The sequence below is a fragment of the Ailuropoda melanoleuca genome, chromosome 7 (assembly GCF_002007445.2).
Source record: "Ailuropoda melanoleuca isolate Jingjing chromosome 7, ASM200744v2, whole genome shotgun sequence".
Lineage (NCBI taxonomy): Eukaryota > Metazoa > Chordata > Mammalia > Carnivora > Ursidae > Ailuropoda > Ailuropoda melanoleuca.
The window spans coordinates 65,047,876-65,074,230 of NC_048224.1; the positions used below are offsets into that span (position 1 = coordinate 65,047,876).

The 26,355-nt window shown below is 36.5% G+C and overlaps 1 protein-coding gene and 1 pseudogene across 4 annotated transcripts in view; both read left to right on the top strand.

The window, feature by feature from the left end:
• The window catches only part of SGCG (sarcoglycan gamma), a 133,004-nt gene that overhangs the window by 88,891 nt on the left and 17,758 nt on the right, over nucleotides 1–26,355 (top strand). For 3 of the 4 annotated variants that reach the window (XM_019801195.2, XM_011226789.3, XM_011226784.3), the window contains 3 exons: nucleotides 4,878–4,979; nucleotides 9,298–9,385; nucleotides 17,906–18,025. In XM_019801195.2, coding sequence (XP_019656754.1) covers nucleotides 4,878–4,979; nucleotides 9,298–9,385; nucleotides 17,906–18,025 — 310 coding nt within the window. The remainder of the gene's footprint in view (nucleotides 1–4,877; nucleotides 4,980–9,297; nucleotides 9,386–17,905; nucleotides 18,026–26,355) is intronic. The other variant, XM_019801196.2, reaches the window with a different exon arrangement.
• Nucleotides 10,517–13,814, top strand: LOC109489851 (annotated as a pseudogene).

Sequence of the window (26,355 nt, forward strand, 5' to 3'; positions counted from 1 at the left end):
TTACTCTTTCCTCTACTTATTCAATCAATCCCCTTCATGTTTCCACTCTCATACTTCTACCACCACCTTCTCTCCTACACAGATGCCTTCCCATTTCACTTGAACTTGACACTCTTCCCTGGGAGCTTCAATGCTGAGGGGTACTAGTCACCCTTCTGAGACCTGACACCCAGTACTGGGTCACACTTCTTCATAAGTGCCCTCTTCACCCAGCTGGGGCATTTTGTTTAACAAGAACAATTGGCCTTAATGGAATTGTACATCTTTTATATTCTTAAAACCACAATATTCTTATAGGGCTTTGTTATGGGTGTCAGAGCTCAAGAGGCCATTTTACTGACAAAATGATTGGCAGGTCATGGGAGATTGTACTCCATAACCAGTATAACTCATCTTAGAGAAAAATAAGATAGTAGAAGTCCATCAAAATATTTCAGTAATTTCACTGACTGTGGATATTAAGCTCTATTGTTAATAGACATTTTCAAGTTGTATTTTTAAAACTATCATCTATAATCTGCTTACAAAAGACATAAAAGAAAAAATTGAGTGACTTTGAAAATAAAAGAAGGAAAAAGCATAAACTAGAACAATACTGACTAAATGGAAGCTGGTGTGAAATAAAAATAATATTGTTTGTAATGGCACCAAGAGACATGAAGTATTTATGTAAAAGTCTAGCAAAATATGGATAAGATTTGTATGCTGAGAATTACAAAACACAGATGAAAGAAATTTTTAAAATTAAATGGGGAAATAGAGTTTATGCATTGGAAGATTTGATATTGTTAGGATGTCTATTCTTCCCTAAACTGATACTTATATTCAATAAGTTGTTAATCAAAATCCCAGAAGAAATTTTTGTAGAATAGACAAGCTGATTCTAAAACTTAATATTTAAAGCCAAGAAACAAGAATACAGTAAAAAAAAAAAAAGACAAATGTATATGATTCCACTCCAATGAGGTACTTAGAATAATCAGATTCATAGAATCAGGAAGTAGAATAGTGGGTGCCAGGGGCTGAGGGAGTGGAAAATGGGAAGTCATTGTTTAATGAGTACAGAGTTTCAGTTGGAAAAGATGAAAAAGTTATGGAGATAGACCATGGATATTGCACAATAATATGAATGTACTTAGTACCACTGAACTATACAATTAAAAATGGCTAAAATGGCAAATTTTGTTAAGTATACTTTATCATAATAAAAATCTTTTAAAAACAATTTTGAAGAAAACAAAATTAGTAAACTCACACTATATGATTTCAAGCCTTTACTGTAAAGTTAATCAGTACAGTATAGTAAGTATAGACACATGGGTCCATAGAACAGAATAGATAATCCAGAAATACAACCCCACATGGTTAATTAATTTTTTACAAAAGCACAAAAGTAATTCAGTGAAGAGTGGATAAAATTTTCACTATATTGTGCTGAAATAATTGGATATCTATACGCAAAATAATCTTTATCTATACCTCACACCATGCCTAAAAGTTAACTAGAAATTGGTCATGGACCTATATGTATATTCTAAAATTATAAAAATTCTAGAAGAAAACATAGGAGAAAATATGTCCTTGTTTTAGGTAAAGCTGTCATATAAAATATCGAAAGTATAACCATAAAAGACAAAATTGGTGAACTTGTTGAAAATTAAAAACTTTTGCTCTTCAAAAGACACAGTTAAAGAAATAAAAAAACCACAAACTGGGTGAAAATATTTGCAAATTACATATCAACAAAGATTTGTATCCAGAATATATAAAGAACCCTAAACCATCAATAATAAGAAAAGAAACCTACAGAACACTGCAGGTTTAATTTTTTAAAAATTAAACAGGCATTTTACCAAAAAGAGATGTGGATAGCAAAAAGCACATTGAAAAACGCTTGACTCATTAGTCATTAGGAAAATACAAATTAAAACCACAATATGATACCATCATATACCTGTTAGAATGGGAAAAAATTACTGACAATACTAAGTGTTGACAAGAATACACTACAACCAGAACGCTCATTTATTGCTTATGCGAATGCAAAATGGTACACCTTGGAAAACAGTTTGGCAGTTTCTTATTTCTTATAAAATTAACCATAAACCTACCATACAACCCATTACCAGGCATTTTTTCGACAGAAATGATAATTATGTTCACACAGAAGCCTTTTTAATAATCATCTAAACAATCTGAATGTCCTTCAACTGATAGATTTTATCCATCTAACAAATTGTTATATATTCACCCCAGGGAATACTACTCATCTCTAAAAAGAAACAAACTGCTGATATACACAACAGCATGGATGAATGTCAGATGCATTAGTCTAGTGAAAGAAGGCAGTCTGAAAAGGCTACATACTATGATTCCATTTATGTGACATTCTGCAAGAGGCAAAACTATTGGAACAGAAAGCAGTGTTTGCCAAGGAATGGGAGTGTGGGGGTGGGGAGTGACTTCAGGAAGGCATGTTTTATGGTCTCTAGAACTTTTCTATATCTTCATTGTGTTGGTATTTTGTACTTTGTGAAAACTTGCAGAAATGTTCACTGAAAAAGGTAAATTTTATTATTTGTGAATTATACCTCAACATACCTGACCAAAAAAAAAAAAAAAGAGAGAGAGAGAGAGAGAGAGAAACTAGATGAATAGGCATATTCTTTTGTTTTCAGGCATTGAGGAGTGATTGGTGGTTTGCAGAGGTTTGTAATTTATTTTATTAAAACCATAGAATATTACAAGTAAGAGGAGGCTTGTGTCACCTCATGTCAATTTACTTATTTTTCAAGTAAGGAGACAGAAGAATAGCCAGAGGAGGAAATGACACATGACAAGGAACAATTAGCTTTTGCAATCTGACTATGTAAATGAGCTACTTCAGAAGCTGGAATTAGCATTACTTTTTATTGGTGTTTTCTTCCCCAATATAGCAAAATAGAGTCCAGAAGAACTCCTGGCATTTGTTTCATTAAAGACAGAAATTCAGCAACAGATTTTCAGATTAGAATATACAATCTTGAAACTTCACTTTGATGAACTCTAGGACAAAAAATTCCTAATGGAATTGTTTGCTAAAAATTGGTTTATTACCCATACGTGATGGAGATCATAATATTGCTAATGTTGGCTTAATGTCATAAACTGTGCCTTATAATTGCATGGTTAGATTTTGTGAGAAACTATAGAACAGTAGCTGTCAACCTTTTAGATTTTGATTCCTTTCTTTTTTTTTTAAAGATTTTATTCATTTATTTGACAGAGATAGAGACAGCCAGCAAGAGAGGGAACACAAGCAGGGGGAGTGGGAGAGGAAGAAGCAGGCTCATAGCAGAGGAGCCTGATGTGGGGCTCGATCCCATAACGCTGGGATCACGCCCTGAGCCGAAGGCAGACACTTAACCACTGTGCCACCCAGGCGCCCCTTCCTTTCTTTAAACCAAACTACACACTGAATCACATGTGTCTGAGAGACTCAGGAGACCTTCCCTTTCTGTGGTGGGAGTTGACCCAAGCCCAGCAGCACTGAGGGACTTCCATTAAGCACAGTGCAAACTCCCTGCTCCCACACCCAAGTTTGGGAAGAGGACCATAATAGTGGTTCACAGACAGATAATCAAGCAGAGTAATTCTAGATCTAATCTGGCTCTTGTTAGTGGGGCTTATCAACCAGTGGAGTTCTTTGAAAGAAAAGTCTATGGCAGCACTTCAGAATAACATATCTCTGTCCTGGAAATCACCTGTCACTGTATAAAATTATCCTGATGTTTCTGTTTCCTTTTCCTGACCATTCTGCTCTCCCTTTCTTAAATCTGCTTCTATCCTGGGGGAAGAGAGGAAAGATCAGAATTCAATTTGTTGTATTTAGGTGCTCCCAAGATACTCAAAAGGGAAGGAGAGATAGACAATCAATATATGGGTCTGGAGCTCGGAAGAGAGAATGTAAACTCCAAATAAAAACAGGTGAGAATTTCCACACTGAGATGGTAACAGAAGCCGAGGACACGGCCAAGGAGGGATCACAGAAAAGGGCCTGACTGAGCTTGGGGAGGCCAGCAGTCAAAGGCTACATAGAGGAGGATGAATGTATATGGAGGCCAAGGAAAAAAAGCTAGGAGAGCGTGGTATCCTGGAAACCGAGTGAGAATACTGTTCCACAAGAAAGAGGTCTGGTGCTGAATGCTGCTGAGAAATTTTAACGGAATGAAGTTTTAAAATGTCTACAAAATTTAACAGCATGATGGTCACTAGTAATCTCCAGGATTAAGTCTTCTATCCTTTGTGGTCATTCTTCATGACTGAAAATTCTTTGAGAACAGACACCTTGAATAGAGCTCCACATCCTCCTCTATTTCTTTTCCCTTAAGAAATGGCCAATGAACAGTTGCTATATTGTAAACTTGCCAGATACACTTGAAGCTTTTAAGGCACGGTGGGAGTGGGGGTGATGGAACTATTCTATACCCTGTAGACTGTTGTTAAAACTCATAGAACTGTACACCTCAAAATAGTCTGTTTTATTGCATCTTAATTTTTAAAAATGTTTTTAAATAGTAATGGTAAGAAACTTTTACATCATGTTAGGCTCTTGGGGGGTTATTATAAATTAGTCACCATACAGTACATCTCCAGTTTATAAATTGAATCTTTAAATCTTATTTGTATTTCCTAAATAGTCCTTTGTGTTACACAAGAGTTAATGAAATATTGATAATTGAATAAAAACAACTAAAGTTTTAAATAGAGTATTTAAGAGAAATACAGAAAAGTTCCAATAGAAAATTTATGAAAATGCATCTGTAATCTTAGCTGATACTAAAAGAAAGGAAAAAGAAAGCAATAACAAAATCTCTATTGTCTCACCTTTTTACCAGACAGGAATGGGTCACTTGCGTGTTACAAAAGATGGTCTTCGCCTAGAAGGAGAATCAGAATTTTTATTCCCATTGTATGCCAAGGAAATACACTCCAGAGTGGTAAGAAAATGATGAAGCATTTAATTATTTTGTGTTTTATGATAAATAATTGTTAAGCACAGAAATTCAACATATTTCAGAAGAGGTTTTTAGAATGTATACATGTACACACATTGATGTTATACTCCATAAAAACCTTGGGTAGAAGGTTGTTAAATATATTTCTGATATTACAGTCTAAAAAGATTCCATTTTCATGTGCTTCAGATCTGAATTTGGTGCCTCGGTAATTTAGGCCATAATAAAAAAGGTTTGGTAATTAAAACCTTTATCGAAAATAATCTCAACTTCTTTTAGTGCAGGTAATTTAAATACACTTTTTTAAGGCATTTAAATTTATCTGAGGAGCTTAGAAAGAAATTAGTTTCGTAGTAGTGTGTTCTGTACTAATTATGCTAACTACAAATTATGGTCCAGTAGGATTCTCCATAAATAGATTAGACATCCCCATTAAATAATTGTGTGCCTTTATAAATAAATCTGCTTCAATATTATCTTCATTTACTTCCATGGAATTTATAACAAGTAGAGCCAAGCATAAAATACAGTCAGTTTTTGTAATATGTTCTATTTTGCTTTAAATGATGCTCTGGACTTTGAAGTAAAAAACATTTTGCTTAATTACTGATTAGGTGGCATTATCCCAACAAAATGTTAAACTTCATCCAGCTATAACTTACCAATTGTATGAAGAGGGCACTCTTCATTTTCCTGTCATATTTCTAGGTATGAAAAGATGTGTCAATATCTCTTACATACAGAGGCTCTTCCAGCTACTCTAGGGCAATTGGAAAGGATACAAAAGTCCCACCACTGAGAACACATGTGGTCTTAGAGATAAACCGCACCCCTACATGGACATCAGAACAGTCACCAAGCTCTACTACCAAATATGGACTGCCAAGGAGAGAGTCTAGAAAGTGCAAAGCACATAAGTAGCTCTCAGGCACTACTGTAGTACTTCTGAAAATGTCTCAGTTGACAGTGGGAGCAGGCAAATGACCTGGAATGTGTCAGGCTGATGCATGCATAAGCCCGATTCTATGAGCTTCTTCAGATAATACACTTACATTGATCGTGATGGCATTTCAGTGTATAAAATATCCCTGTCATATGGAAACATGACATACGGGAATGAATCCAAGCTTTTGTAAAAGGGGAGGTCAGATGTGAGCAAAGAATTTAAATATTAGAACTTAGCCATTTTCCCCCCACAGTTATGTTGGCTGATCCCCTATCATATTTTTGAAGATATAAGACTGGTAGAATAGCCTGGTGATTGAAACCAGATGATTGGTTCATAGCAAATTTAATATTCTGGATTTAATCATACTTTTAGTTATACTTAACAGATTTTTTTCATCTCCAGTATACTTTAAAAAAACAGCAAAATTGTGGAAATTATTTTAGATAATCTGTATTAAAGTCTTAGAACAAGGTGTTGATGCAATATGTCAATTGATACATATAATTACAGAAACATTTGGAATAATATTATGTGATCACAGAGATAGTATACGGTAACTAATATGGCTTTCCAATAATAGGATTAACTGAACAAAATTATGTTTTGTATTTTCTGTATGCACTGATATATTAGTTACATTTCCTTTTCAAAAATGAGTCTAGGAAGTAATTTTCCATTAAACTACAGAAATGAATTTGTAAAATTTGACACATATTCATTTATCTATATTGCTGAGGTGAGAGAATGTCTTTGTTATAAATACAATTCAACATGGTACTCTGGCTTCTAACATGTGATTACTCTTCACAATTAATGCATGAAGTCCTGTCAAGATCGTGCTTGGAGCTCATGATTTAAAACCATCCACCTTGCCCATTGACCTAAACACATAGCAATTATATTCTATAAAACAAAAAGGTTGTATTTAGAAACATATAGAAATAGTCAAAGATGAAATGAAGCCAAAACACACAGTGGTAAAGCTTTACTTGAAACTATAGTCTTTGAAGTTTACAATCATGGAAAGCAGCAGAGGCAGCTTACCACCAAAGCCCACAGAGGAACAGAGACCAAAATGGCACCTGATGGGACTGCTTGGGACTCCAGCCCGACCTACTGCATGAGACAGCAATGAAAGGCAGAAAAGAGTTGCACCTACTGCCCAGGCTTGAATAAAGCTATATATCTGTGGGATGGAATCCATAAAGATGCCAGACCAAGACCCTAATGTCACTGAGGATACAAGCCTTGAGCCACCATAAAAGACTGAGAAAGATGGCGGTCTGAATGAAAACAATAGTAAAGCCTTTAGACAGGCTGCATGAGTCCAGAAATTAAAATACATCCACACGGGGAGCTTGAGACTGAAACTTGAAACCACATAAGGAAAACTCCATCTAAAAAACGGATACCAACTAAACTCTACAAAAAAGAGAATTAACTTCCAACTAAGTAAAAATAATCATTCTGAAACTGGCTGGAAAAGCATGCTTAAGAATCTCACAGAGATAAAGCTAGTTTTCAGTAGCTTTTATTAAAAGAAAAAGAAATTATAAAATCAAAACAGGTAATACAAGACAGAAATAATAGGGAACAGATTTACCTGCTTTTATTAAACAACTGAAAAACTTGAGAAAGTATACGAAACAATGGTTTTTGCTGTGGTCTGGAAGTCACATGTTAAAATTTAACCCCTAAGGTGATGGTACTAGGAGGTGGGGCTTTGGGCCCTCATGATGGGATTAGCGCCCTTACCAGAATGGCAGAGAGAGCTCCCTCACCCCTCTTCCACCACGTGAGCTGGAAGGCACCTTCTGTGAAGCAGAAAGTGAGTCTCATGGGACACCACATCTGCCGGCACCATGATCTTGGACTTCCAGTCTCTAGAACTGTGAGAAAGAAGTTTTTATTGTTTATAAGCTACCCAGTCGCTGCTATTTTGTGATAGAAGCAAAATGGAGTAGGGTGGTTTTCAAATATTGGACAGTGGCAGTCAGGACAGTTATCTCTGAGAGAAGGAACAAAAGAGATGAGCCCTAGGATTGCCCGAGTTTACTGCCTCGAGAGACTTTATAAGGCCACCGTGAGGGAGGGGACCAGTTCAAAGGCAGGTGGTCTCCCCAAGTTAAGAAGATATGGTTGGGAGTCCAAGGAGAAGCAGCCAACCTGAAGTTCACAGGGCAGAGTACCACGGAGGAAGGGGCTTCTACCCCTGAGAGACCCCAGAGATTGTAAGAGGTGCCCCCCCTTCACCACCCTGCACACTGAGGCTAGAGGAAAGAAATTGGTAAGCTGTTAACTCTTATTACACTGGTTATTTTTGAACAGTGCAAAAATAAGGATTAAGGTCACATCATTGGATAAATCATGAGTTGCTGATAGATCCGTTCCACAAAGCAATTTGGAGAATTTCGAACATGCCAGAGTTCCAAAGCACTCCTGAAACTTCTTTCCTTCTCAAAAATCACATTATTCACTGCAACTTTGGAAGATATTTGATTCCCTCTGAATGGACCACAAACCCATCTGAATCCAACTGCCAAATTGTTGCATACTTTTTGAAGAAAATTGTTTATTTAAAAACAAATGATCTATAAAACAAAACCACCCAAGAGCTGTGATACCTAAAAAGGTATCACATAACGCCATTTTATCTTTCAACAAAAAATTCAAAAAACGCAGGCATCTGACAAATTTTAAAAGCTCTTTTGAAATTGTGAAAAGACTTTACAGTTTGAAAATAAATAACGTGGTATTTACTGTAGATGAACTAACTATTTTCTGATTTATCTTCCAAAAATATATCATGTCTTGGACATAAATAATAAGAAATGAAATTTTAATTCCTTGGAATAGAAAAAACACTGATTAAAACTTGACGATTTTAGATCTTCACCTTGAGAACTAATTTGGTACATAGTGGCCAGTGCACACAAGCAGCAGAAACCCATGAGTATTATAATTTATGAAAAAAAAAAAACTTAGGACAGCAAGGAAATTAATTTTGCCACCAACCACATGATCTTAGAAGAAGATCCTGAGCCTGGACTGAATCTTCAGCCCTGCAGTTCCCCTGAGATGCTGAACAGGGAACCACTGGTAGGTTTTGCTTGGACTCCTGACCCACAAAACTATGATATAATAAATGTGTGTTGTTTTAAACCTTGAGGGGAAAGTACATTTATTTACTCTTTAACATAATATAATCCAGGATTTGAAAATACTGTATAGGGCCATAGGATCTGTGACAATGGAGAAATTATCTCATATAAATCTTAAATTTATATGTGAATATAAAGATGAATCATTTTACATAATATGTATTTGTCAACTTTTGTAAACACCTTTTAGGACTCATCTCTGCTTCTGCAGTCAACTCAGAATGTGACTGTCAATGCACGTAACTCTGAAGGAGAGGTCACGGGCAGATTGAAAGTGGGTGAGTCCAACTTCACAGTGTTTGGCATGTGTGTGGTCTGTGGAGAGCTGTGCTGAACAGATGCATTTTCCTCTTTTAAAGTATTCAAAGTTATTTATGAACAATTAAAGCATGAATTTTCTAAATATCATGCTGTGTTGACCACAGAGAATAATTGTCATCACAGGGGAGACAGTCTGAAGTATTTTAATTAAAGTTATTTTGATTCTAAGAAATAGAGAACCATTCAAGGTGGTAAAAGAAACATAATGATTATTGCAGAATGCAAAAGAATCTGAGACCAAAGGAAAGGAACCAAAATAGCTGGCCTCAAAACAACAGAGGGGCTCTTGGTGACACAGCGGGTTAAGCATCCAACTCTTGATTTCAGCTCAGGCCATGATCTCAGAGTCATGCGATCGAGCCCCGTGTCAGGCTCCATGCGCAGTAAAGAGTCTGCTTGTCCACCCATCCAACCAGCTAAAACCAGAGAGTGAGCTCACCCAGGAGTGAGATCACATGGAATAAAAAGGATTAGAAAGAAAGAACATAGATGGAAGAAATGACAAAAGAGCAAACCACCTAGTGAAAGGAATATGTATACATTCTCTACACTATCAGCAGTCTATAGATGTGCCAAATCTAAGAAATTGGGTGGCCCTTTGGGTTATGGGAAGACAGAAGAATAGTATCCAGCCAACACAAACCGGTAATTTTCAGTGTCTCTTCTTTAATGGCTGTTTTTACAAAACAGAATGATGTTACATTGGGAACTACAGCCATATAATTAGCCTGATGTTTCTTTTTATCATGCTAATACGGGATTTCCATATTTTATGTTCTTTAATCTTTGTAACTTATTCTAAATAATGGATCATATTTCTCTTTTGCTTAGATGTTTGTTTGATCACTAAATCCAGTGAAATTTTCAGTGGGTATAGAGACAAATCTGAGTTTATCCAGCATACATGTTCTTGAAACTTGTCTGAATCAAATCATATTTTCTTGATGAATTATGTAGTATTATGATTTATTTTTTACCATCATTTCATAAAATTCTTTGACTGTAGCTTTTAAGTGTTTGAGAGATTTTTGCTCATCTTCATCATTTGTTTGACATTTATTGGATGCCTATGTGCTACCTTCTAGATGATGTCAAGTAAGTAATAACATATAAATAATATGCATGTCTCTCTTAGGAGCTCCAAAAGTAAAAGATTGCCTTTATAGTCTTATAAAAATGATTTAATATAAATACTTCCTCATCTAATTCTTTGTTGAATGAGGATTTTCATATGTCGTACAAGAGAGACATAATATAAATCTCTCTCCAATTGCATGAGTGAAAAAACTGAAGCACCAGAAAGTGTTCAAGAACACACAGCCATATAGCAGAAAAAGCCAAATCCGGAGGTAGTAGAAATTAGCAGTTGGCAGGAATTAGTCGTTAGTAGAAAAAGCAAACCCCGGGACTTAATTCCCTCAGCCAGGAGTATAGCACTCCCTCTCTCCAATCAGATTTCCATAAATTATGGCACACCAGTAACCACCCTAGTTCCTGCAAATACTGTTACCATTTTTGTCACCAACAAATGTACTTAAAAAAAAAAAGACAAAAACAAAAAACTTTCCCATTAGAATTTCATTAGTTTAAACTGTTAACCTTAAATCTCTAGTTTTAACCTTGGTGTTTCATGCTTGATATAGTGTTAAAACTAGTGATTTCTTAATAAACTTTGGTTAGAAAACCTCTGTTATATTAAGGAACTTGAACCAGGGAATATGACTCAGCTCACCAAGGTTGTTTTCAAGTAAATGATTTCCCACAGTCACAGTCATTCCAGCCTCATATTTCCTGGAAGACACTAAATTTAGACAATATGATATTAAAATATAATTTATGTGAATGAGCCAAATTGATCCCACTTAATTAAAATGAACAATTTATTACTAAACCACTGGCGGAGGGGGGGAAATGGCAACCAACACAGCCAAAACCAAAAGTCTTAAATCCCAAAAGAAATCAAACATTGACAAGCAAGCAATAATAGCTAGCATTTCAAATCCTTGAACTGAAAGATACCAATCCATAGCAATGGTAATGGAATCTTCCTAATTAGAAGTGCAGCTCTGGTTACCACAGTTAATTTTCTTTTGATTTCAAATAATAGAAATGAATTCTGGTTAACTTAATAAGACACGCCAGGAAGTTTGCAAGCTGCACTCAATGGGCTGGTCAGGTTTGGCAGTTGGGTTTTCTGAGAACGTAGCCAGGCTACAGCCAATGCATCCTGCGAAGCACCAGCTTTCCAGAAACTAGCAGTAGGTACGGAATTTGAGGAGGAGCCCTGGCCTCTACCTTGAGGGATCTCTATAGCATTCTAGTCCCTACCAATCCAAGTGGAGCTTTTCAAAAATCAGCCAAATAAACCCAGTGGGGAAGCTGGTAATGTTTATGGCACCACTTGGTCACTGCCACCCAGACATCAAGGTCATTTTCCTAGGTGCCGAAAGACACCCAATGCTACAATCACACTGTCTTAGATCCAGGTCTTTGAATAGCAAAGCGGAGAAATAAGAATCTCATCAATCCATCAAGTTTGTTAGGGCTCTTGGAACTTCTGCATTGCCATGATAAACCTCTGCAAAAGACTTTATATACTCAGAACATGACTAATATAAAGAATAAAATGAAAAACAGAAGAATAAAGTGAATATAGTATTGCTGAATTTCATGCATGCTCTATTACGGGACAGTGGTGCGCCTGTAGCCAAGCTATCTTTGGATGTGATGATTGAACTCAGCAGAAGAAACATTAGAAATGAGGCCAAAAATACCAGCGTTATCCCAGCTGCATCTTTCTCTGAAGTCACCAAGACATTGCTGCTTTGAAATACTTCCTAGGGAAACAGGAGAAGAGGGGCAGTGACTCAGAATCTGAAGATGAAGGACCTTCTGGCACAGTGTGCCTCAGGGAAGAGAAGCTTCGAACACAAGGTTGCAATAGGCTGTGAATGTAAGAGTGGACTCACAAGACAAAAGCAGAACAATAACTGAGGTGTTGGACTTTTCAGCCATTCACTTGATTAATGATCCCCCAGGTTCAGCAAATAAATTACTAAAGCACACAGCATGTTCTTAAAAGACGTTTGAAATGAGGGTGATCCTTAGGGACCTTATCTTCAGATTGGTGGGAATTCATGGGACTTTTTATCTTTAACTTTGACCCTTTGGTGCAGAGGTTTCTGCAACCCCTTCAAAGAGAAATAACCAAGAGTCTTCTGTTTGCCACACAAGCATATCATCATTGCTCAAAACTGAGGCCAACAATTTTGTAACTGACAAAAAGTCTAAGGAAGTCATGACAGTAGTAAGCAATGCTATTAGAGATAGCAGCTCGATGTCCTCTGGCCAAGACCCCTCCAAGACCTGGCCCAGTGTAAAACACACAAAGAGAAGACTGTGATGACATCTTTTAGAATTTGATTCAGCTCTCTGAGCACTATATCCTCAGATGTTGCAGAAGAAATTCTGGGGTTAGCCTACAAAGGTCTTGATAGAAGCAAGAGTGCAAAGGGGTGCCTGGGTTGGCATAGTCGGTTGAGTGTCCAACTCTTGATTTTGGCTCAGGTCATGGTCTCAGAGTTGTGAGACTGAGTCCCACACTGGGTTCTGCACTCAGCAAGGAGTCTGTGTGAGATTATCTCGTTCTCCCTCTTTCTCTTCCACTTTCATGCTCTCTCTCTCCTCTAAAATAAATAAATCTTTAAAAAAAAAAAAAGCAAGAGTGTGAGAATATGGAGAATTCAATGCTAGGTTGCATTTCTGGAGCAGACATTCTAGAATTGAGAAACAGGAAGAGAATAACAAAGATGGGTGGGAAAGTACCAGTCTTGGGGAGAGGAGGATGCCTGTGGTGAATGGGTTAAAATGTACCACTATTTCCTGAAGAACAGCAGGAACTTGCCAAGAATCTGCCCAGCATGTTCACAGAGGAGCAGAAAGCCAAAACTGCTGCCCTCAGAACTAGGCAGATTCTAACCCAGAAAGACTTCCAGAAAATCCACTTGGATCTTCCTCCAACTGAGGAAAAAATACAGTGCTGCCCCAGGAAACTCAAAAATGAAATATACTGAAATACCACCATTGGGCCCAGAGACAAGTGACTTCCACTTCAGGACATTGAAGTTTTCGTAAGAGCCCAAGTCTGTAGAGCAGACAAGATTAGCAACTGCAGTGGCTGGAAAGACAGACAGGGAACAGTATGTTAGGAAGAAAACCCAAATGAACCCACTTTCCAGTTCCACAGAAGAGAAAAGAAAAAAGACAAAGAAGACCTTTATGACAAGCCATTATAGCCAAAGTGCCCAGTCCAAAAAATAAGTGTTCCCTCAGAGAAAAGCTGACGCTAAAAGATGCACGTTTGAAAAAGAAGAGATATGAATGAATTCCTTCCCAAGCAAGTTTCCCATCGGGGATAATGTTAAATTTATATAATTTCTCTGAAAACTACTAAATCAAAAAATATTTGTTTATGTTTTAAAGTCGAAGTACTACATTTTGAAAACTTTATAGTAAAAAAAATTTTAAGGAACTTTTTGAAGGAAAATACAATGTTTATTTGGGAGGATGTGCGAAGGGGTGAAGGATGCCTGCAACATTACTGCGTCAGAGCTATACAAAAAGATATAGTCAGAGACATGGCAAAATCTCATAAAAGTACATATATACACTCTTGTTGACCCAGTAATCCCACTTCTAGGGATCTACCCTGAAGATACCACCCCAACCAAACAAAATACATGTGTAAAGGTTATTCTTTGTGGCAATATTTCTAATAACAAAGCATTGGAAACCACTTACATATCCATATGTCTGGATGAATGGCTGGATAACCACAGTACATCCACATGACAGAGGACCGTGCATCTGTAAAAAAGGATGAGGAAGTTATCTAAGAATTGATATGGAGTAACTTCCAGGATGTATTGGTAAGCAATAGAAGTAAAGTGCAGAAGATTATCTATTGTATGCCACCCTTCATGGAAGTAAGAATGGGATATAAAAAAAAACATAAGAACTAGGATGATCGGTAGGGGAAGAAAGGGATAAAGAAAGGGGGGGGTAGGGGCGCCTGGGTGGCACAGCGGTTAAGCGTCTGCCTTCGACTCAGGGCGTGATCCCGGCGTTATGGGATCGAGCCCCACATCAGGCTCCTCCGCTATGAGCCTGCTTCTTCCTCTCCCACTCCCCCTGCTTGTGTTCCCTCTCTCGCTGGCTGTCTCTATCTCTGTCNCTATGGAACATAAGAACTAGGATGATAAAATCTTTAAAAAAAAAAAAAAGAAAGGGGGGGTAATCAGAAGGGGGAATGAAACATGAGAGACTATGGACTATGAGAAACAAACTGAAGACTTCAGAGGGGAGGGGGTGGGGGAATGGGATAGACTGGTGATAGGTAGTAAGGAGGGCACGTATCGCATGGTGCACTGGGTGTTATACGCAACTAATGAATCATCGAGCTTTACATCGGAAGCCAGGGATGTACTGTATGGTGACTAACATAATATACTAAAAACTCATTAAAATAAATAAATAAATAAATAAATAAATAAATAAATAATTAAATAAACATACGTGTGTTTACTCATTTATAAGCAAAAGAAATGAAGGAGAAACCTGAAATGCAGAGACTGGCTCCTTGCCAGGTGTGCGTGGGAAGAGGGTGGGGGATGAGCCTGAGGTAGAAAGGTTGAGGAGGAAGTCACACATCCAATTAAAGCTATCAAAGACTCTGTATGTCAGGAAAAACTTGGTTGTATTTTCACTCGCAAAAACCCACCAACATAACTGGTCAGAAACAAAAACTTCCTTTGTTTATTTCCTTCATTTTTCACCTCCTTCTTTGTACCAAAGTCTTTCATTGAAAATTTTACTTTACCAAACAGTTATTTTTATCACCAAGGCAGAACTTGAATTTTATTTCTTAAAGAACTCTGCTGCAAAAGAGGATTATTTGCTTAACTCTAATCACTGTTCACCTAGGTCAATAAAAACTAGTAAAATATTAATAAAATTTAAAAGACTAATTAGAAAATCAGTTAAAGAGATGATTATCCCTGTGATTATGGGCTTGTCATCACTTGGAGAATAGTGTTCTCTGAAGTGGAAACATGTTTAAATTTAACGTTCAATGTCTCTTTGTTTTTAATAAAGCAAGGATGGAATTTTATTCACCCCTGTGCCTTTGCTCAAGTATTTCCCTCTGCCTGGTGTGCCTCATATCCCTTCATCAGGGAAACAGAAACTCTTTCTACAAGTTCAGCTCAGACATCATTTCCCAGGATACCATTCCTGACCCCCAAGGATAGACCAGGGATTCCTGTTAGGGTTCTCATTGAACACTGCCTTCCTTGTATCACAGCACTTCCCAAATTGTCCTGGAACTAAGTTCATATGCTTTTTTCTTCAGTGGACTAGGAACTCCTATAAGTTATGAGCCACATCCCACTTGTTTATCTATCCTCAATTCTTAGCACAGAACCTTGAACATAAAAAAAAATGCCATAAATTTGTGCTGAATGGTACAGACTCACTTTTTTGCATTTTCTTTTTTCTAATGTTTATTTATTTATTTATTTATTTATTTATTTATTTATTTATTTACTTACTTACTTATGTAATCTCTACACCTGATGTGGTGCTCAAACTCATGACCCTGAGATCAAGAGTCACATTTTTGCCTTTTCTTTGCCTTGAGTAAGGGTTTATATGTCTTTGCTACTCATGAAAATTATGTTCCTAAAGTCACGTTGACTGTTTCATCACCATATATGAACCAGTGGTTACAGAAAAAGTATCAGTCATGTAGTTGAACCCCTTTTACTTAATAAAGCTTCCTAGAACTGTTACATGAATCTCCAGAAAGCTCAACAGTGAAGTCTGACCGGATAAATTATTCCAGGTTTTTTTCTCCTTGTCAATTTTAAACAGCCATAACTTCATATTTGTCATGTAACGCAAAGCAGCATTGATATGATGACTATGTAAGATATAGCAGTGACGCAGAAGAGATGAATGGTGATGCTGAGTCCCTTAGTGACTGAGTCTGGGTGAAAGCGCAGAAGAGCAGAAATATAGGCAACTATCCAAAAATAAAGTACAGCTTCCTTAAGGGAAAGAAGATTAAGACATAGAGGAAAAATAGAGGAAAAATGAGTTCCATTTTATAACGGCCTCTCACACACATACACACACACAGATAGATGTATTTAAATGAAGAATCACTGAAGGCTTTTGCAATAACAGTTACTGAAATAAACTAAGAATATGTTGGTAACCATATCCAAAACTGGTTAATGTATTCATTGAAGAACTTCTATTTAATTTCTGGTTAGGTATCCATCAACTTTAATGAGTACTGGGAGTGATATAGGGAAACACACGCTAAGACTCTAAGATATCCATTTTCTCAATAAACTACTCTCTCAAGTAAGACTATAAAACTAGCATACAAAAGAATTAGGGAACATGTGTAGTTCTTGAGTGAAAGCAGAGAGCTGAGCTCTGCAGAGATTAATCCTTTATGCTGCCAGGGTTAGAAAGATTGGAAGCACAAAGATGAATTAGGAAACAAACGTGTACACCTGAAAGCAGGCAAGGGAAATTGAACAAGGTCACTTTTGCTCTTGAGGGCACAGTATCCCCAGTGCCCAGCACATGGGAGCACACACTAAAACTTTGCTGAGCAAACAATGAGTTGGCAGGCATTGAGTCTAAAGCTCATCTGATAAGATGAAACTTGGAGGGGAAAGTGATGTCTCTGTCACTGAAATACAAGGAAGGAAGGTGTGAAAGAGACAAAAATGCCATAGGGAAGGGAAAGGACAGAAGCTTGAAGATGTTCTTCCTTGATGATATCTGTTTTCTCCAGGGTTAAGAGGTGAGAACCTCTCCTGAGGATAAGAGATGAAGAGGGAATCTGAGTATGATTCATCTTCCTGGTTGACTTTGGTCATTGAAGTGAGCCATTCATAAAATGGTCTTTCACAAATCTCGTGTTTCCAGAATATAAAACCCTTAGTTGGCTAATACTTGAAAGATTACAAATTTAAATAATCTGAGTAGAAGAAATACATTATTTTGGGCAAGTTGTAAACTTGAAAAAATTAACTTTTAGATGACGTATCCATTCGTATATTTGATCTAGATTGATGCATTTTTTTGGTTCTGTTTTTTTGATTTTTTTATTTGAGTATAGTTGACACACAGTGTTGCATTCATTTCAGGTGTACAGCAGAGAGATTCAGCATGTCTATACATTATGCTTTGTAGATTAGCACATATTTGACATAATTTTAATATAGATTTAGGCTTAGAACTTAAAAAGCTTAATCACAGAATTAGAAAGAACTATTGGTAACAGATTTTATATATTTAGTAATTTGGTATTGCTGGGTGACATGACATGTAAAAATAGAGATTTTGATACTACATATAGGAAACCCTTCATAATAAACTGTTTTAAATGAATTGTTCAGGTCCCAAAATGGTAGAGGTCCAGAGTCAACAGTTTCAGATCAACTCCAAGGATGGCAAGCCACTGTTTACTGTCGATGAAAACGAAGTTGTGGTTGGTACAGATAAACTTCGAGTAACTGGTATGTGATAACTTTTTTTTTATTTTATTATATTATGTTAATCACCATACAGTACATCCCCAGATTCCGATGTAAAGTTTGATAACTTTTTTTTAATTGAGATATAATGAACATATAATATTACATTCATTTCAGGTATACAACATAATGATTTGATACCTGTATCTATTGTGAAATGGTCACCACAGTAAATCTAGTAAACATCAATCACCACACATAGTTACAGATTTTTTTTCTCGTGAGGAGAACTTTTATTTTTTTTTATTTTAATTGCAGTGTAGTTAACATACAGTGTTATATTAGTTTCAAGATCTATTCTCTTAGCAACTTACAAATATGCAATGCAGCATTGTTGACTATAGTCACCATGTTGTACATGAGATCCCCAGGACTTATTTTATAACTAGAAGTTTGTACCTTTTGACCCCCTTTACCCACTTTGCCCAGCTCCACCCTCTGCCTCTGGCAACCACCAATCTGTTCTCTGTATCTGTGAGTTTGACTTCTTTTTTATATTCCACATGTAAGTGAGATCACACAGTATTTGTCTTTCTCTGACTTATTCCACTTAGCATAATGTCCTCATAGTCTATCCATAGTTGCAAATGGCAAGATTTCCTTCTTTTTATGGCTGAGTAATATTCCTTTGCTTATATAAATATCACATTTTCTTTATCCATTTATATATAGTAACTCTTGTAGTAACAATATCCCATAGAATACACTTCTACAAAAGCATCCTTTACTTTTGGCAAGTTTACTCTGGAATTTTTCAGGCAGGTAAGAAAAAGCAGTTAGAATTTGTTGACTCTTCTTCATGGCATTTTTTTTTTTTTAATTCTTGATACTCTCCTAGAAGAATGAAATCCTCCTCACAGATCTTTGCTCACTCTTTTCTTCCACCATATTGTAACCCTTTATCTCTTTCCAATCGGTGTAACTTATCATAAATTCCTCTAGTATCTCTTTCCCAAATGCCTTTTGCAAGAGAATCTTCTTCCAAGTGTCTTTTATTCTTATTGTATGAGGCACTTGGAGTCCCTTTATCTCTATAAAAACTTATTTCTCTTGGAAATAAAGACTGGATGGGGATCTGATAGAAATCACTTTTAGGACTGCAAGAAATTTTGTGAAAAAAAAAATGTCCAGAACATGTTTGAAATGTACTTGCTAAGCTTCTGTCAAGACTATAAAAGATTAGAAAGCAGATACCTGTTAAACTGATCCCAGTACTTTTCTGTACTATTCTGAAAACCAATGGCAACTTTATTCTTTCACACAGTATTACCAATACTCATAAATAAAAACTGGCTTAAGAAGTATGTCATGCTGGACTAATAAATCATTGAACATTATATCAAAAACTAATGATGTACTATACCTTGGCTAATTGAATTTAAATTAAAAAAAGAAAAGATTCAATCCTCATAAAAAGTTTTATGTTATATATAATTCCTAACAAAACAAAATATAAGAATCATTACCTGTGTTGCAACATACACTAAGGCAGTAGGATCTGTTATTTTCTTACTAAAATAAAGGACACTAAGACTCTATTTAAAGGAAACTGATCATTTTCTTAAAAAAAAGTGGCTAGGTGGCCCAGGAGTTTTGGTCATCAGAAATCTATTGCATCACACAAAGCTTATTGGCTTTCTAGATCTAGACTCTATTCCTATCTCAACAATTACTAGCCACATGACCACAGCAAGTTCATCTCTTTTGGCTGTTTCCCCACTTTTAAAAGTGTATTGATGAGGTCTACTGTACTAGTGTTGCTGAAAGAGGACAGCAGAGGTCTTGATAAAGTGTTATTGCACTGCAGGGCAATGAAATCTGTAGGGAAAAGTCTAAGAAACAGGACAGATTGCTACAAACCCAAGCCATCCTACACAGGGCATTCCTTCAGTGAAACTTTTCATTGCCTAGGGCTCCTTCCAGACCTTGATGCTAATTTTAGTGGAACAGGTGAGAAAAGTTGAAAAGCAACTGTATTATTTATTACCTGCATGTATGTATCAGAATCACCTGGAGGGCTTATCAAAATATATGTTGCTGGGCTTCATCCCTAGAGTTTCTGATTCAGTAGGTCTGGAATGGGACATGAGAATCTGCATTTCTTATAAGTTCTCAGATGAGTGCTAGGGACCTGGAGAATCAGACTTGCCAGCAACTGAAAGAAGTGAAAATGAACAAAGAGGATGACCTGAAAGGTACTTCAAAGACCAACAATTTTACTATCCCAAGATTAAAATATTCACCTTTGGGAAGATTGCCAGTGCCATGGATTTGACTGTTACGATGGTTTTACTGTATATGTTAAAAATCACATACGATTTCATATTGTGCCACTGTGGTAGGCAGGATTCTAAGAATGATCCCCAATGACCTCTGCCATTATAAAGTTCCCTTACCTCTGAGCATGGAAGGAATCTGTGAATATGGTGAGATATCGCTCCATGATTATGTTATTTCTGTGGCAAAAGGAGTCTGTCCATCTGAGGATTCGTTCTCAATGATCTACTCTAATCACATGGGCTTCATAAGCAGAGAGTATTCTCTGCCTGGTAGTACAAAGGGAAATCAGAGAAATTTGAAGTGCAAAAAGGATTTTTTCTCTGTTGCTATATGAAGATGGAGGACAAGAAATGTGATGGCTTCTAGAAACTTAGGCACTAGACTGACAGCAAGAAAATCGTGCCTCACCCCTAAAACCACAGGGAACCGTATTCTGTCAATAACCTGACAATGTTTGGAACCAGATCTTACCCAGACACTCCAGAAAAGAGCCCTGCATGGCTGACACTTTGATTTTGGCCTTGTGGTACCCTGAGCATAAAATCCAGCTAAGCCCACTGAGTAGGATTTCTGACCTAGAGAACTACGAGCTAACAAGTGGTTACTGTTTCAAGCATTTAAGTTTGTCATAATTTGTGACACAGAAAATTAATACAGCTATCACACAATTCCAGCTGTTGGAAAAATTGCACTAAAAAACAAAACTTGATTTATTCTTTGTTCATTTTATATGATTTCATAGTTGCTATAATTATAACTAAGTTTTGCTAAATATAAAATACAATAAGAATATTTTCATAAACTTAAATTTTTAAAGATGAATTTCCATTAAGGCTTTTTTCCACTACTTAGTATAAAAGTTTGGTCTTGTTTTAAATGGATTAACTCCAAGTAGCCTTTGGAGTTTCTTGGAGCAGAAGCTGCAGCAGTTGAAAGCCAAGGAAAGAAGACTTGATAAGAGACACACAGCCAGTTTCACTCTGGGGACTGGGAAAGAAAATTAAATGCTTTGCTTCCTTTTCTCTTTCCTGGTTACTTACATAATTGCCCTAAGCATGAGATGTAAGAGAAGGGATCAAGCAGCTCTTTTTTTAAGATGGTGCACTCCAAATTCTTGACTTGTGCTAAGTCCTATCTTGACTCTTGCATAAATAAATGTTTTCTTGTCATTATCTTTGTCTTAAGTACTCCAAGGATAAAATGAAACCTCCTTAATTCTTAAGCAGATTCCATTTGCAGATGATATGACTTGTATGTAGAAAATCCCTTAAAGATTCAACCAAAAAACTGCTAGAGCTAATCAGCAATTTCAGTAGAGTTGCAAGATATAAAATCAACATGCAAAAAGCAGTTGAACCTCTATACACTGATAACGAAACATCTGAAAAAGAAATAAAGAAAACTATCCTGTTCACAATAGCATCAAAAACAATAAAAAAAAACAATGAATAAATTTAGCCAAGGGACTAAAAGATCTATACAATGAAAGCCACCAGACTTTGTTGAAAGAAATTGTAGAAGGCACAAACAAATGGAAAGTCATCCCATATTCATGGATCAAAAGAATCAATAATGTGAAAATGTCCATACTACTCCAAGCCATCTATAGATTCAACTCAATCCTTGCCAGTATACCAATGACATTCTTCACAGAAATATAAAAAAACAGTTCGGAACCACAAAAGACCCCTAATAGCCAAAGCAATCTTGAGGGGAAAAAACAAAGCTGGAAATATCACACTGATTTCAAACTGTACTACAAAGCTGTAGTAAGAAAAACAGTATGGTACTGGCATACCATAATAAATACAAAATAAATACATAGACCAATAGAACAGAATTGAGACCCCAGAACTAAACCCCCACGTATACAGTCAACTAATATTCAAAAAGGGAGCCAAGAACACCTAATAGGGAAAGGATGGTGTTGGGAAAACTTGATAAATCAGAACAGTGAATTTGATATCTGTCTTACACCGCTCACAAAAACTTACTCAAAATGGATCCAACACATGAACATAAGAGCTGATGCTGTACAACTCCTTGAAGAAAAACATAGAGAAGATTCTCAACACTGGTCTTGGCAATGATTTTTTGGACATGTCACCAAAAGCACAAACAGCAAAAGCAAAACCCAACAAAAGGGACTATGTAAAACTTAAGGCTTCTGCACAGTAAAATAAACAAATAAAATGAAAAACCAACCTACAAAGTGGGGGAAAGTTTTACAAACCATGTATCAGATAAGGGGTTAATAGCTAAGGTATATAAAGAACTCATAAAAATGAATAACAGTGAGAATAACAAAAACCTCATACAACTCAAAAACAAACAAAAAAACTCCAGATTTTAAAATGGGCAAAGGCACTATATAGACATTTTTCCAAGAAGACATCCAAATTTCCAAAAGGTACGTGAAAAAATGTTCAACACCGTTACTCATCTGGGAAATGAAAATCAAAACCATAATGCAATATCACCTTACATCTGTTCGAGTGGCTTTTATCGAGAAAATAAGAGATACCTGTGTTGGTAGGGATGTGGAGAAAAGGTTGTGCACTGTTGGTGGGAAGGTAAATTGTCTCAACCGCTGTGGAAAACAGTACTGAGGTTCCTCAAAAATTAAAAATAGATCTATTATATTATCCAGCAATTCCATTTCTGGATATATACCCAAAGGAAATAAAAACAGGATATTAAAGAGATATTACATCCTGTCCCCATATACACTCCCATGTTTATTGCAACATTATTCACAATAGCCAAGATACGGAGACAATTTCAGGGCCCATCAATAGATGAATGGACGAAAATGTGGTATGTATATACAATAGAATATAATTCAGTCGTGAGAAAGAAAGCTATCCTGCCATTTGCAACAAAACAGATGGATCTTGAACACATTATGCTAAGTGAGGTAAGTCAGAGAAAAACAAATACTGTATGGTATCACTTATATGTGGACTCTAAAAAGGCCAAACTCATAAAAACAAAGAATAAACAGTAGTTACCAGGGGACGGGGATAGGACAGATGTTACTTGAGGGTACAGATTGGCAACAAGGAGTAAATAAGCTCTAGAGGGCTAATGCACAGTGTAATGAGTATAGAGAACATCGTTGTATAACAGTCATCAAAACTGCCAAGAGACTGAAACTTAATTCTTGCACTCACTAAAAAGAAAGGACCATTCTGTAACATGATAGAGATACTAATTATCACTACAATGACTATTATAATATATAAATGTATCAAATTAACATGTTCTACACCTTACATTTACACGGTGTTACATGTCAAATATATTTCAATAAAGTAGAATTCTTTAAAAAGTCTTAACTTCCATTTAGACTTTAATCAGACTAGCTAGGAAACTGAAGAATTGTTTTTAAATCATATTTATAGAGGAAATTAAATAATTTCACCAACTCACTTTGAAATTGACTAAGGCCTTTAAGCAGTCTCATTTTCCCCTCTAAAAATAGAATTGGTCACCAAGTAAACAGAGTTAGCATGCCCCCTTTGTTAGCTGCAATTATAGAACATATTACTGGAGTAGCATCAAAATTTCATTTAAAAAAAAATTTTATACCATTGCCAGAACGGACTTCTGGCAGAAAATATACTTTAATTCCTTGGCAGTGATTTGCTAGCCTGGGTTCATTCCCCAACATTTATTAAGAAAAACATAGTCCTGTAATGTTATCCAATTTCCCTTGAGGAAAACAAGATTTAATGATAAGCCAGTTCAACTTCTTTGCACCTGTGCAGCTAAGCAGGCTTACATGAAGTCAGAAGTGATGGAGTAGAAATGCTGGAGTCACTCACAAAGCCACTGACAAAACAGGATCTGGAGAGTAAGATCTCAACAGCTGAAAAAGTGAACATAAACAAAGACAATAAGTCCAGGTCCCTTAAAAAGACCCTTGACAGATTATCTAGAAGATGCTAAGAGATTACCATATCCTTTAAGAACATATCCAAGATCTCCAAACACTTTGTAATGAAGCTCTGTGAACAGTTGATGACCTGGCCCATTGGTTAACAATCTTCTGCAGAAAGGAACAAAAGACCCAATTAAATCTGGCTTAAATGATAAGAATATATATTATCTTCCATGAGAAGTCTGGAGGCAAGGTAGCTCCAGTTTGATTAATTCAGTGGTCCGGTAATATTTGCTCCAGAAGCTTTGCCTCTCTTAACTGTCAACATTCCCCTTTTAATTGCAGTATGGTTCCAACAATCCTAAGCATCACTTCCCTGGGGGTTGACTTCTTTAAACTTCTAGAAGAGGACCTTGATGGCCTCTTTAAATTACCCTTCCAACCTAAATTCTCCTCATAGTAAATGATTTACATGTCTCTTGAAAGTGAGGTTTGGCTGGGATTATTTTTTTAACACAGTCTAATGACTTTGGTTTTTAATGAGGAGTTTAAAACATTACATTCATTTTGATAGCTGTTCTATTTGAGCTTATCTATGTCTCTTATTTCATGATTTTTATTTTTTAATCATATTGAATTTAAATCTGCAACAAGCCTGATATAAGGGGAGATACAGAGAAACCAGTTCACGCATGTACTAGTTGGCCATTATAAGGATTTAGGATTTGTTTTAAATGCAATGGAAGATCATTGAATTATTTCAAACAGGATGCTTTTTGATTTGCTACACATTTTAAGATCAATATGATCATTATAAGGGAGAATTGATTGCTTTGGGGAAAGAAAGGAAACAGTAAGACCAGTTAAGAGGATGTCAACTGTAGTTCAGGCAATATTTATTGCCTGGTGACCTGGACTGCGTGATAACAATGACCATTGAGGGAAGATAATGATTCCAAATTAAGAACTGACAACCTCTACGACATCGGCCACAGCAACCTTTTTCATGACACATCTCCAAAGGCAAGAGAAACAAAAGATAAAACGAACTTGTGGGACTTCATCAAGATAAAAATCTTCTGCACAGCCAAGGAAACAGTCAAAAAAACAAAGAGGCGGTCAACGGAATGGGAGAATACATTTGCAAATGATACTACAAATAAAAGGCTGGTATCCAAGATCTACAAAGAACTTCTCAAACTCAATACGCAAGAAACAAATAAACAAATCATAAAATGGGCAGAAGATATGAATAGACACTTTTCCGATGAAGGCNTCCAATGAAGACATACAAATGGCTAACAGACACATGAAAAAATGTTCAAAATCATTAGCCATCAGGGAAATTCAAATCAAAACCATACTGAGATACCACCTCACGCCAGTTAGTATGGCAAAACTTGACCATGCAAGAAACAACAAATGTTGGAGAGGATGTGGAGAAAGGGGATCCCTCCTACATTGTTGGTGGGAATGCAAGTTGGTACAGCCACTCTGGAAAACAGTGTGGAGGTCCCTTAAAAAGTTAAAAATTGAGCTACCCTATGATCCAACCATTGCACTACTGGGTATCTACCCCAAAGATACAGATGTAGTGAAGAGAAGGGCCATATGCACCCCAATGTTCATAGCAGCATTGTCCACAATAGCTAACTCGTGGAAGGAGCTGAGATGCCCTTCAACAGATGACTGGATTAAGAAGCTGTGGTCCATATATACAATGGACTATTACTCAGCCATCAGAAAGAATGATTTCTCAACATTTGCTGCAACATGGATGGAACTGGAGGAGATTATGCTAAGTGAAATAAGTCAAGCAGAGAAAGACAATTATCATATGGTTTCACTCATTTATGGAATATAAGAAATAGGAAGGTCGGTAGGAGAAGGAAGGGAAGAATGAAGGGGGGTAAACAGAAGGGGGAATGAAGCATGAGAGACTAGACTCTGGGAAGCAAACTGAGGGCTTCAGAAGGGAGGGGGGTGGGGGATTGGGATAGGCTGGTGATGGGTATTAAGGAGGACACATATTGCACGGTGCACTGGGTGTTATATGCAAGTAATGAATCATGGAATATTGCATCAAGAACTGGAGATGTACTGTATGGTGACTATTATAACAAAATAAGTATTATTAAAAAATATATAA